General features: G+C 40.1%; 1 protein-coding gene across 1 annotated transcript in view; it reads left to right on the plus strand.

Moving 5' to 3' along the window:
- Positions 1–14,601, plus strand: part of patl1 (PAT1 homolog 1, processing body mRNA decay factor) — a 28,076-nt gene extending 13,475 nt beyond the window's left edge. The window contains exons 12-20 of the mRNA XM_079160143.1: positions 5,378–5,495; positions 5,601–5,698; positions 7,510–7,569; positions 8,883–9,028; positions 9,755–9,914; positions 11,294–11,419; positions 12,625–12,716; positions 12,887–13,036; positions 13,269–14,601. Of these exons, the coding sequence (XP_079016269.1) occupies positions 5,378–5,495; positions 5,601–5,698; positions 7,510–7,569; positions 8,883–9,028; positions 9,755–9,914; positions 11,294–11,419; positions 12,625–12,716; positions 12,887–13,036; positions 13,269–13,290 (972 nt within the window). The 3' untranslated portion in view covers positions 13,291–14,601. The remainder of the gene's footprint in view (positions 1–5,377; positions 5,496–5,600; positions 5,699–7,509; positions 7,570–8,882; positions 9,029–9,754; positions 9,915–11,293; positions 11,420–12,624; positions 12,717–12,886; positions 13,037–13,268) is intronic.

A 14,601-nucleotide genomic window follows, 5' to 3' on the forward strand; every position in this document is an offset into this window, starting at 1 on the left:
TAAGTCTGATTTCAGCGAGTTTTTTGTTATCAGGTAAGTGTGGCCGCTGCTTAAAGGGCAGAGGCATCTCGTAATGTCCCCGATCATTTTTCCTTATGCCTTCTTTGAGTTTGTTTAGGAAAATGATATCCTCTTGTGAGACAGTCTTGTCATCTCCTTTGGTGTTCTTAAAATCTGATTCCAGGGCGCTTATCACATCCATAGGCGTGACTATTGGGAGTTCCTTTACAGTGACTCTGTGACACAGCCTTGATTCTGTTTCATCGAGGCACTGTGTTGAGCAGCCTACAATGCTCCATCCTAAGTCCGTAAGGATGGCATAGGGCTCGTTGTCTTTTCCTGCTACAACTTGTCTGGGTGTTAGTGTTCTGGGACAGTTATACCCAATCAAGAGTCCTACATCACAGCTGAGAAGAGGTGGCATCTTATCTGCGATCGCTGTTAAGTGAGGCCATTGTTTTGCAGTTTCGTGAGTGGGAATATGATCACGATTCACAGGAATGCAGTCCTTGGTGTAAGAAGGAGGAAGGTTGATGTGAACACCTGAATTGTAACCTCTCACACGTAGTCCCGATACCCTTTCACTTTTCACAATCATGTTTTCTCCAAGCATAGTGGTAAGTTTCAGTTTCACAGGGTATGCGTCTGCTTGTAGTTCCTTGCTTATCTCCTTGTTGATGAAGGTGCTGTCACTTTGAGTGTCTAGTAATGCGTAGACAAGCTGTTCTTTGGCTGGGTTTTCAGTAGAGGACACCCATACAGGAACGATCATGGAAGTGCTGCCTGACTGACTACCTCCAGTGACACTGAGTGCTGTGGCTGCAATGGTTTCGTTTACAGTGTTTGGAGCTGTGTTGGCAAGGGGTACAGACCTTTCTCTACCATCACGTCTTCTGTAGTTCTCATCGTGGAGACAAGTAGGGTGCCTTCCCTTACATATATCACAAGAATGGCGGTGATGACATTCCTTGGCACCGTGGCCTGGTTTCACACATCCATAACACAGCTTGTAATCCTTCACGTATGCTCGTCGATCCTCAAGGGACTTTTCTTTGAAGTCAGGGCACTTGGGAAGTTGATGCTTGTCATCGTTGCACCACAAACAGGGGGACCTTGGTTTTGCATTGTTTAATGTTGACTTGTCACTGTTCATGGCAGTTAGAGTGCTGAAAACATTGGCTTTGTTTCCCTTTGTTTCCTTTATGTATCCTTTGTCATGAGATGAGTTGGCTGAGTGAAGAGCATATATGGAAGTGACTGGGTTGCATGCTATCTCTGCTTCTAAAGACACAAAGTTAGTGAAATCCTCAAAGGTGGGAAACTCTTTTCCTTCCATTAGGGCTATTGTAACCCGACGATTCCAACTTGATGCTAACCAGTCAGGAACCTTTTGTATTAGCTTTACGTTTTCTTCGCAGTCACTTAATATTTCTAAACCCTTCACGTGGGCCATGGCTTGCAGACAAGCACTTAGGAAGTCCGAGAATGTTCTTAACCCTTCAGCATCCTTGGGTTGAATTTTTGGCCATTTTGATAGCTTGTCCCTGAAAGCTCTTTGGACGACAAAAGGCTGTCCGTAGCGATGGTTGAGCTTATTCCATGCATCCCTATATGCCTCATCATCATTGCGATAAAATGTGCCTTCGAGACATTTATGAGCAGGGCCACTGACGTATTTCTTTAGGTAATACAGTTTATCAGCTGAAGAAATACCCTTTCGGTCAACAAGTGACATGAACGACGCTCGCCATTCAATGTACTGGATTGGGTCTCCACTAAACACTGTGGGCGTTGGCACTGGGAGTCTGTTTATGGCTATGCTGTCTTGGATTGCTTGGGCTAGACAGGACATGTCATTAGTGGGCGCTGGTGTCACAACGTGAGGGTTTTGATGGTATATAGCAGGGTTGAAAGGAATGATGGGGGGTCTGTTGTTCTGCTGAATGGACTGTCTATCAGTTTCTTGTCTGATTTCTCTGTCGTAGATCTCCAGTCTAGCACGAGCAACTTCCATATCTCTTTCTACTTGTAGACGCTCTAATTCAGACGTCTGCTTTTCTAATTCCTTCCTATGGTTTTCCTCCATTATCCTTATTTTTTCCTTTTGCTTTCTTTCTTCTTGCAGTATTTTAAACTGAGCCTCCTTTGCAGCGAGCTCTGCGGCTGCCTCAGCCCTTTTTGCAGCTAAGATCGTTGACTCAGAGTGGTGACTGCCACTTGACTGAGAAGCTGTGCCATATACTGAGTACGCATAGTCATGGGCATATAACTGACGGAGACGATGCCTTTCACATACTGCATCATAATCACCATCGACTGCTGATAAGCGTTCATTGACTATCTTCATGACGTCTTTAGTCACAGCCTCACATGCATCAATCTTGCGTCTCAAGTCAGTGGATGGTGTGGCACGCTCTCTTATTTCACTGTACGCTCTCATGACATCATCCATTCCTTCTTCAATGTTGTCTGCTATTGTAGACAATTCGGTGTCTGATATGTCTTTCTTTAAATTTTCTTTGGATGTTCTGATTTTAATTTTCCATTGATCATACAAATTTAGGAGTCTTTTTTCTTTTTTACTCATTTCATCCTGTTGGTAGGCAAGCATTTCCTCCGTTTGTACAATATGACGTTCTGATCGACGTGGTAATGTAGCATCATCCATTTCAAGTTGAAGCTCAGCTAGCTGTTTTTCCTTACATTCAATTTCCTCTTTTAATTCCTGCTTCGACATTACTTCATAATCCTCCAGATGTAGTAAGCCTCTAATTTCTTGAATTTCCGTTTGTAGCTTATATATCTGATCCTTTATGGAATCCATTTGGAATGTATTTTTCCTTACCGCTACTGTTGACCATCAAGTTCCACAAGTAGCGAGGTGTAGCAGATGAAGGTGAAGCTCTTACTATTCCACAAGTAGCGAGGTGTAGCAGATGAAGGGTAAGCTCTTACTGAAGCGTAGCAGATGAAGGTAAAGCTCTTACTGTAGCGTAGCAGATGAAGGTGAAGCTCTTACTTTAGCGTAGCAGATGAAGGTGAAGCTCTTACTGTAGCGTATCCCTCCGAATGATGGTTTGACACTTAACTGATGATTGTGTAATTTATTGATTAATCAAACAAACAACAAACAACAAACAACAACCAACTTAAGAGCTTGTGCCTCTTCGGGGGGTACTCATCCCGTACCGTTAGTATCCATTTCCAACCGTCTTTCTCCCGTCCGTTACTCTCTGTCCCACCGTCTTTCTCTCCGTCCGTTACTCTCTGTCCGTTACTCTCTCTCCAACCGTCTTTCTCTCCGTCCGTTACTCTCTCTCCCACCGTCTTTCTCTCCGTCCGTTACTCTCCGTCCGTTACTCTCTCTCCAACCGTCTTTCTCTCCGTCCGTTACTCTCCGTCCGTTACTCTCTCTCCAACCGTCTTTCTCTCCGTCCGTTACTCTCTGTCCGTTACTCTCTCTCCTACCGTCTTTCTCTCCGTCCGTTATTCTCTGTCCGTTACTCTCTCTCCTACCGTCTTTCTCTCCGTCCGTTATTCTCTGTCCGTTACTCTCTCTCCCACCGTCTTTCTCTCCGTCCGTTACTCTCTGTCCGTTACTCTCTGTCCGTTACTCTCTCTCCTTGCGCACACAAAACCACTTCCGTCTATTACTCCTAGAGCTGCTTTCAAAATAAAAGCATTTCGTTTTAACAACAATAAAGACATAAACTCAGAAAAACAGGCAAAACATGCAACGAAAAACAACAGATTGCTTGCCACACATGAATTTGGTTATTTACAGTATGGGTGGAGTCAGAGATGTCCTGAAAAGTAATATATCAGTCATTGTTTGGAATTATTGACGAAACTCTTTTAATAGCACCCTAAAATATTCAGTTATTAGATATATATCCGTCGAAATGCAGAACTTTGGAAAATCTCTTAATTGGAACAGTAACAATTATTAATTGTTGTAATGGTGTAGTCAGGCGCGATGGCCTATCAGCGTTGGGATGTTTTTCCTGTCATCAGTGACATCCTGCTGTTGTTGAATCAGGAAACAAATACTGTAGCCGTCTGTGTTCACCCAGAGCTCTACAATCCCTCATATCAGTAGAGACCGGACCAAACTATGTGTATACGTGTGTGTGTAAACCATATGGTACAAACAATGAAATAGACGCTGCCGTATTTACGTCTAGATGACGTTATTGTGAGTGTTGATGGAGCTGCTATAATGTTAGCATAGCCTAGCACCGATCGATCCGAGCTCCATTGAGAAAACGAGTACAAATCGGCACCATTACGTAGTTATTTCGGAGTCCCTTTTTGTCTGTTTATTGCCGTTAAATCACAGCCAAATCAGTTTATTTTGTGTTCATACAGCTGTAGTAAACAGCCGACGTGTGGCTTGCTAGACACAGTGAGCTCGATGAAATCCACGGAGCTCCTCTGGACAATGTTATGAACCAGACATGACGGCGTTTAGTTTCCCGTGATATCTGGGACTTCCACAACACGTACTGAGCAGAAATAGAGGTTATTTTTCCATGGTTGATGGCGGACAGTTGAACGGCTTTCAGGCCGATAAGCCACGCCCCCTCTCCAGCGCGTCCAGCTCGATTCACGCGAATGAACACAAATAGTCCCCGGCGAGACCGGCGGCGTGAATGACGCGATTAACACGATTCACGCCGCTCATCGCGTTTGGTGTGAACACGGCATGAGGAAAGCGGGTCGGATGGTAACAACTTGCTATGCGGGACATCCGTTACCACAGAATCTTGTGTCACTGTGTAACCGTGCACTTATTATTTATTTATTACTTATTTTTGTACAAGAGCTGAATTTTGATTGCCTATAACAAGGGGATTTGGTTGAAGAGAAGTCTATATTATTTATTTGTGAATAAGGGCAGCTTGTTATGTCACATGACTCAGAACATGCTGAAGTCTGTTTTTACTATGAGGATGCCGCTACAGGCCCACTTTTATTTCCTTTCTTGTTGGTTATCTTTTCAATGTTGGACATATAACCCTCCAGTTGACACATCTCTTCAATTTGTAACTAATATTGAAGTGATAAAAGATAATGGAAGTAAAATCATCGATAATGATAATTTGTTATCATTATCGATGATTTTTGTTATGATAATTTGTTATTACAAATTTGCAGTGTTTTAAAAAGACCAGATAAAATCATCTATCGAAAAAAATTGGATGCATCAAGATGAATCGCTAATCGTTTTATAATTGCATAATGGCTCTCTGAATCGGAATTGAATAGTGAGCAGCCTAGAGATTCCCACCCCTACTTGCAGAGAGATATTTTATCTGCTAGTGTCAAAGTTGGTTGAGGATCACTGAAACTTGTGATGCGTGTGTTGCACATGTAGAACTACTATGAAAAGATGGAGAAACGTCAGGAAAGAGAGAGGGACAGCAGCAAGAAGGAACATGCCACCAAACTGATCACTCCACAGGTCGCTAAGGTTGAACACACCTACAGACCAGGTAAATGACAACAGAACACATCACAGTATTATCTGCACTCCATAGTACATGATCACATGCATGACACTGGAAACCTCTAATGAATGCTTATGTGTTTGTCAACAGTTCAGTTTGCAGGCTCTCTGGGTAAGCTGACTGTCTCCAGTGTCAACAACCCTCGCAAGATGATTGATGCTGTGCTGACAACCCGCACAGATGACGAGGTCTGTTTGCATATTTCATTGTTTCTTTTTGTGAACACAATGCTCTCTTTTTGTAAGACAGCATTATTATCTGAAGTTGCAGTTCCCTAAAAGACACAGTGTAGGACAAATTCTGTGTTTACAACTGAACACTTCCTATAGCCATAAACCATTGTCTTTCACTGTTGGACTGTGAAGCTGCTGCAGGAGGTGCTCAGTTGACATCAACAGCACTGCAACTCTCTGTAGGCAGATGGGGGGGAAAAAACCCTACGAGTTTGAAAGGTTGTGGAGTCCCTCTGCTGCACAAACCACTGATCATTTGCCTTATAGTGTCATGGACAAAAACACCAGTCAGCTGCCCCTTGATTGGTTCTTGGTAGGGATGTTAACAGGTTAACCACCAAGAACATATTTGACTGGTTACGCATGCCGGTCTACACATTATAATTTGCGGTCTATACATTATTTGACATGGGTGCTGAAAGAAAGCTTCAATTGAGCTGTTCAAACAGGACGTTCCTTGGCGAGCTCTGTTCCGATCAGCCTTTATAGAGACCACCATGCAAACAATTTAGAACGAACATCACCTGATAATGATCTGTGGCTATTCGACTGGAGCACCCGTGACCTGATCAAAAAAAAAGCAATAAACTTAAGCAGAGAAAATAAAATAAAAGGCAAGACAGTTGCAACACAACAAACATTCAAATTGGATACATATAGCGCTTTGGAAAGTTGCGCCAGAGCTCATTGATTAAATGTAAAGTGCCTCTTATATGTCGCGTCATTTTGCGTTTTTTTTGTCTGAATAATTAATCAGTTAGCTACCGGTCAGGGGCAGGCTGGGGAAAAAAAGTGGCCCGGGAGTTACTGTCAGACCGGCCCACTCAATACACGGCGCGTCGCCCACTCAATGCATCGCACGTATGTTAAACGTATGTTAAAACATTGACACAACACTATCAGCAAACTATGGTAGTATTTAATATTAGTAGTACTAATGAAAAAAAAGTACACTTAAATTTAAGTGTACTAAGTATACTTTTTTGTACTTAGCTTTCTACTATTGGTTAGTACACTCAATGTGTCAATACATGTGCTAAATTGAAATACACTATTTTTGTACTTAGTATATTAAAGTGTAACTTACGGTGACAATGACACCCAAAGTGTGTTCCTTATGTCCAGTCTACTTTGTTTTGTTTTGATTACTGTCACTGCAGAAAATCCAGCTTCACAAAGATAGGATGTTGGAAATGGAGCAGGGTTTCAGTGCTTTAGTGGCGGTCTCAGGATATTCAGCGTTGATTTTAATCCAAAACACCAGCAGAGTTGTTGTCTCAAACATACTTTTAAGGCCACTGTCATTTACAATCTCCAGCAGCAGATCGTCCTCTGTCGCCACATATTACACATTGCACAGGGGCTTCCACCATTATTACTGAAAATTGCAATCTAGTATTTAATGCCATAATGTTCCTATTTTGTTCTGCTCCGTCTTGAATATTTATTTATTAATTCTGTACAGTTTAATCAGTGCTACTTGAAGTATTTTTTTTCTAGTCGGTTTTGAACAAGGATGCATGATGGGATTTTGGGCCAATGCCTACTTCAACTACGGGATTTGTTATTAATGACAATGGGGCTAATCTATTCAATACTATAAACATTATATGCTTGAATGTTAGTTCCGGTTTAAGTTTTGTGCAATTTGTTTCTGTATTAAAAATGTTTATTCTTAAATTGTAACTCCTGTTAATTTTGAAGATTCTTTACCAAGTTGCTGGTGTATGATTTATTATTTTAACAATTGTCTGTCTACCTCCCAGGAGAAAAGAGAGAAGCAGGTTTGGAACAAAAGACGACAGATCCTCTACACTGTGGAGAAGGTAGGACGCGGACGGCTGTAGTTCCTAGTCAAAATATACCCATTTATACTAGTAGTGCAACAGCTCATAAAACTTACGGTTTCGGATTGTATCACGAATCGGATCAGCACAAAAGAAAAAAGGGAGCAAATAGAACTTTTAGATCCCTGATTTCTATTTGATTATTATTGATGATCCATATTGGCAGGTACAGATCACTTTGCTGTTTGATTATAGCAGCTGGTTTACAAGGATCCAGACTTTTTTTTTTTTTGTGCAACCATTACATTTTTTTATTTCAACCGGTCTGAAGTCAGTAAACCATCAAAAATGTTAAATGTTATCTTTTTACTTTGTTAAAGTAATTCTTTTTTTCTTCATATAAACATATAATTTGACTGATACGTTTGTATGTTATTGAATCTTGTCATTAGAGATCAATTATGAGCTGTTTAACTCCCTAAATAATGTGATACATTATTAAAACTACTAATATCTATTTTATATTCATGTGAAAACATCTCCTTCAAACTACTGGATTTATTCAAATTTCTCTTCAAAACTACATTTTACAGATTACATGTGAACACATCATGATAATTTATAATTTACCTTCGCTCAATACTCCTTTTCACTGAACAGAGCCTGAATGAATCATAATGTAACTGAATGGAACCTTCGTTCTCCTGTCAATTTAAACACAGACTGGTTGTTTACAATGTAACATTATCAGATCTCAGAGACTTGACAGCATAAATGCCAATGTCCTGATCATATATTTTACTGTATATTGGTGGATAACGATCGTCTGTAAAACTTTTTCACACTGTGATGGTTAACGTTAAACTGTGGAAATAATCCGCGGTTCACACGCGTGCCAAACCGTGAGGGGGATCCGTACGGATCACAGATCAACAGTGGTCCGTTACACCACTAATTCATACATGGTCCGGGAAATTTGACGCATCCATCATATGGTTTGAGTAGCCTTTAAATCATTATATTTTGATGTTCATGTTGTTCCCCATCTTTATTGTCATGCTGGTGCGATGGCAGTTATTTTGAATTTAGGACAGGGTTTATGCCTTTCTACCTGAGGATTCCTAACTTGGGAAATCTTTAAGTTGGTACAGTTCTGTAATAGCTTAATTTCCATTCTAAAATATAAATAGGATTTTCCCCTAAATGCTGTTAGGAAACATGTTTCTGTAATACTAAAAATACTAAATGTCATCCTACCTGAGATAAGATGGGATTTAGATATCAAGGAGCTCATTACAGAAAATTCCTGTGTGACACTTGTCTGTGTCCCTTCATCTACTTCTGTCCACCAGATGTACAGTATGCTGTTAGAGGTTCAAGACTTTGAAAAACGTTTTGTCCAGGCGCCAGAGGAGGACAGGGAGGCTCTTCTGGAGCAGCATAAAACCAACACCATGCAGCTGTGCAGCTCTCTGCGGGAGAAGGAGTGGGATGACAGGTTAGCGAGAGGGGTAGATAAAATGGATACATAGGAATACCTTGACTACCTGAGCAATCCTTATTCTTACTCACCTCAGTACATTATGCAATTGCATACAAAACCGCATGTAGGACAGCAGTGTATTGTTTTGAAAAGTGCTATAGTTGTGTCCAAAATAATAGCAGTATGTTTATAAAAGTGAGTAAAGCCCCAAATCCTTATAATAGCTTTTATTCCCATACACGCCAAGGCATTGGGAACACTGCACATTCAATTCCAAATCAAAACATGAAAAAAAAATCTCAAATTTGTTATTACTTTACAGAAAGTGAAGAAAAAGGAATATTAGGCTGTTCAAAAAAATAGCAGTGTCTGCATGTGTCTTTACAAACTCAAACATTTACTGTATAAACTGAAAAATGCTTGAAGATTTAGCTTTCCTGTGAATCACTGAACTAATATTTAGTTGTATGACCATTGTTTGAACAGCCTAATATTCCTTTTTCTTCACTTCCTGTAAAGTAATAACAAATTTGAGAAATTTTTCTTCATGTTTTGATTTGGAATATGGGAATAAAAGCTATTAGGATTTGGGGTGTTACTCACTTTTATAAACACAATGCTATTATTTTGGACACAACTGTATATAAATAAAGTTGTTGTTATTATTATTATGAGATAATTAAAACAGCTAAGATATGCCCATCTACACACATTAATTATTTTTCTCTTCCTCTTGATAAGAGTGAGTGATGAGCAGTGTGTGATGATCATGTCGGTGAGGAAGGGCAAGCGGCTCATCTCCAGGCTCCTCCCCTTCCTTCCCTCACCTCAGGCTGCTGCCGTTGTCATGGCAATTTCACGCAACCTTCCCGCCCTGGCCAAGAAGGACAAGCAGGACCAGGTAACTGGATTTGTGTGTGAACATGATGTTGCACCAGACAGTTCCAGTGAAAATGCCAGGTCCTAACAGGCTCTTTGCTTATCTCTGTTTTCATACATATATCTGTATTTATTCTCACTACGTAGGACGAGTAGGCATCCACAGTTTGTAGGCATCCACACTTTGTCTGTGTCGGTAAAATACATAAATGTGTAATGAAAATGAAACGTGTTAGTTTGTTGTTAAATATTTCTAACTTAAAAAAAAACATGTTTCAATGGACTTTGGAGTTACTGATTAGTATTTGCTCCAGTAATTTGTTCCTTAATTTCATTTTCTCATAACCTGTGCATAACCACTGAACCAAATCTGGCTCATGCATTTCACAATTGTCTAATTATTTTCTCTAATTTTGACTTAAGACATGTATTTATATTTATTTTTTTGTTCATCGGGTACATTTGATCCCAAGCATAATCAAACTTAGAATCCAATAAAATAACGCAGGGCTTCTTGTTGAGGTCCCGAGTCAGTTTGTTTGTTGTTTCACAAACTCACAAAATTCATGTTAATTAGCTACAACTGTATGACATTTGTCATCAGTTAAAACTTTTACTTGCTACAACTTGTTACGACACTTTTATTATTCAGGTTATTATTAAAATCCAACATCTTTGATTTAAAAATTGCACTTTTAAAATTATGATTTTTGATCTTCTCTATATGGATAAAAACTAATATACTAATATACTAAACTAATATATTTGCAATTTTATGTTGCTTGAAAATAACTGTACAAAGGATCTTTGTTGAATTTTACTGATTGGTTGAAAATAATTACAGCATACAGTACTACAATATATGAAATTATTTTTTGATTTAGTGTTGAGTGTATTTTAGATGTTTCCTTCCTCCATAACTCATGTCGCAGGGTTTCTATTGACTTTTATAACTCATGTGGGAAGCCATCTAGACCCTTACTTGGTGCATGCATTTAATAAAAGCAGTTTTTCTTTAGGCTGTTAACCAACAGCCTAAAGAAAAACTGCTTTTATTAAATGCATGCAGTTGCTGGGGAAAAGACTTTCAGCAGCCACTCTAAAACTCTATGGGAAACCCTGTGCTGGTGTTGTGTGATTTAAAAATAGCATTGTGTTACAATCAGATGAAAAAGACAAATTAATTGTACCTGTACTGTAAGGTTTAATCTATTAAATGCCACTTAAAGACATCGATGCCCTACAGTTAAGTTATTAATTGTCTTATTCTGCAGTTTCTCATTCTATCAATAAAACATGTCTCCTACACAATGGAATAAAACCAGTTTAATAAACTCTGAAATGCTCTGACCTTCCTGCTACTAGCAGCTACCTTTCATCCTCGGTCTGTGCTCTGTTCAGGTGCTGTTCTGGTTAGTGGGGCCGGTTTCTGCAGTGATCCAGTCATTGTCAAGCTCCGCCCTTACAGACTTGCTCCAGGAGCTTCAGGGCAGTGAGGGCCAACTGGCTACAGTACTGCACAACAAGGTACACGCATGCACACGCACTGCAGAATGATCTAAAATACAAAGTAATTAATTAACTTTGGAGCAAAAATGAAAGAAAGTTGATCCTCTGGTCAAACTGATAAGTAATGTTCTCGCTTCAACATCAAACCAACTGACTACGGATTTAAACAGTTGGAGCTACACTACACTGTAGTTCAGCAAACTGTGTGTACTGATGCCTGCTCAGTTCAGTCTCAACATAACTTCAAAGTTTGATGTTTGTAGAGCATGCAGATAACGGGTACTGCATGTCATGTAGTAAACTGCTGTCATGTCACTAGACTGATGATTACGTGACCTCAAAAGACAAGGCTGTCAGTCTTCTGTATTTCCTAATCGACAAGAAATGCCATTAAGAGACCAACACCAGCAATGAATGTAGCTACTGACAGGTGGCCTATTGTAAGGCCTAGGTATTCCTTTATGCCATAGAGCTCTATTGTTGTCCAGAAACTATTAAACACACACATGTTTCTTCATTACTATGGCTGCTGTAGTTTTAATTTTTGTGAATTCCACATCCACTATCCGGCTGCCGTATATACTCACTAGCACTCCACTTGTGTATTAATCCGCATTGGAAAAATGTACTACTGTTTGAGTAACATTGGCTAAAAACTAAAATGTCCAGTGCTTCATATTACTGCTTTTAATAACGGTCACGGCCTCTGAACACAAGAGACATACTGGTTTTAAACTGCCCATAGGAAGAATTAACCTATAAGAGTCTGTCCATTCTTGGTTAAAGGCTCTGGTCTCTCTGAACACTTTTCTCTATATGGAGAACGTCATGTGAAATATCTTCTGACTCGCGTATTATTCTACTCTTCGTTCTCTTTCCTCGTCTCTCCCCCGTGTGTGTGAATCTCACTTGAGTCGGGAAACCTGCCAGAATACACATATTTGATTGGCTGAGCTGCATCACGTGATGTGATTTACAACACATGTAAATTAATTGGTCAGTGCGTTTCCTGCACCGCTGAACGAGCCGTAAAGGCTAAAAAAGCTGCGTCGGTTAAAGTAGAAGCGCTCCGTCAAAATTGAATAATTCTCAGTTATCTATCGGTTTTAAGTCCAGGGTCCGGATACAACTGCGCTTGGGTCCGCTGTTGTAGATGATCAAGAGAAATGGGAGGCACGGGAACAAACACCAAACATACACACCTTTTGTTTGTTTCTGTCTAGTTCGGTGTGACACTGCTGTATCTGATCCTGAGTGAAGGAGAGAGGATGCAGAGCTCTGATCCCAACTGTCAACTCATGGACGACAATCGATGGTAATCTATTGGTGTGTCAGTGATATTGTCATACTGACTCATCCCAAAATGGTTCCGTTCCCTGAGACAAAATGTTGCCATCAGTTATTTGTTGTTCCCTCGTGTCTTCTCCTCTTCACACTTGCTGCTTTTATTTTTCCACTTCTGCTGACCACCACCTTTCCGTCCAGGACTGAGTTGGTGTTTTCAGTGACGAGGGAGTTGCTCAGCGTGCCCAGCTCATCCCTCTCTCCTCCCCTCTTCACGCCTCCCAACCTGCTCTCCCTCTTCTCACGCTACGTTGATCGGCAGAGGCTAGAGCTGTTACAAGACAAGCTACAGTGAGTTCCATCAACAAACACAAAAAGTGGCATGTTGCTTTTTTGTGAGTTGCAGGATTCAGTGTTGTGTTGTAAATAATTGATGTGTGTTTATTTAGGATATTTGTTATTTTGTTATTTACTGGTCACATGCAGATCATGTCAGAGCAAACTGCTACTTGATTGAACATGTTATTTCACTGTTGCATAAGTATGGAAATAAAAACTAATAGTTTGTTCCTTTCTCTCACAGGATCACTTCTTTGTCCAGTTAGAAGTTACAACAGATATCAACACAACTCCCTCCTGTGTGTGCGTGTGTGCGTGCGTGCGTGCGTGTGTGTGTGTGTGTGTGTGTGTGTGTGTGTGTGTGTGTGTGTGTGGTAAATCTCTCGTGGATTGAATTTTAATACCGCAGAATCTCTTGTCACTTGTTTTTCTTTGTCTTTAGTCTCTGGAATGAAATCTGCATTTTTAAATATCTTGTTTACGATTATGCCTGTGATGAACCTTCAAATTAAAAAGTATTTCTATTTCTAGTGTTTCAGTCCAATCTTACAGTGCTAGGACCAAACATTGTGGAAAACATTAAGTGCTTCACTTACAACATTCACACACTCACGATGGACAGTTCTGGGGAAAAAAAAAAAAAAAAGAACCAGAGATGTCTTTTCCAAGCATTCTTCCATCGCCTGTATTACCCACAGTGCAAATCGACTGTACACAGTATTTGGGTTTTATGCTAGTAGCAGCTAATATAGCCTCTTGTCTAAGGCAGAGATGAATAGTGGACTACAGAGGTCTGTTGGGCTCACTTCTTTTCAACTCCACACCCCCAGATTTTCTTTCATTTTGAAACCATATTCAGCACCAACAGAAGATGACTCAAGGTCCCCTACATACAACAAATGACATGGAAAAACATGTGGTTGACATAACTGTCAAGAGTTCATGTTTGCTCAAGATTCATGTTTAAAAGTTGGTGTTTGGTGAGACTGGATTAGCCATCAAAAGATTCCATGACTGGCATTATTTTAAGTGGTCCAAATGGTCAACATACCCAGATGCTTTCAAATAAGAGGAATTAGTTGAAAATACATGTTTACAAGTTTCTACTTTTTCAAAATTGATTGTATCGTAAAGGGACCTGACTCCTATAAAGAAAAAAGGATTAATAATCAAATGGAAATACAAAAGTGAATGTCTTCAAGACTTGTAATATTATGTAGTAATGCTTATGACATCAGTTGTTATTAAGCCACACTGCTCAGTTGTTTGTGATGATGTACCACATTCAGAAGTGTTACTGTACACGACTGACAGCAACACGCCAAGGATTTGTAATGTTCACAATATAAAACAACCCAGCACATGTGCATCTGTTCCAGTAAGTACAGGGGAATAAATAAAATGTATTAAAATATGTTTTTATGCTTCCAGAGAATGTGTGATTTGAGAATGAGGGGTGATGGAGAGGAGGCAGTGAACAGGGAAGTGAAGGATTCAATTCACTTGCCTCCACTGAGTGACTGTGGCTCAGTGGTTGAGCAGGGTCATCCTTCAATCAGAGGAATCGGCGGTTCGAT

The sequence above is a fragment of the Pholis gunnellus genome, assembly GCF_910591455.1.
Source record: "Pholis gunnellus genome assembly, chromosome: 5".
Lineage (NCBI taxonomy): Eukaryota > Metazoa > Chordata > Actinopteri > Perciformes > Pholidae > Pholis > Pholis gunnellus.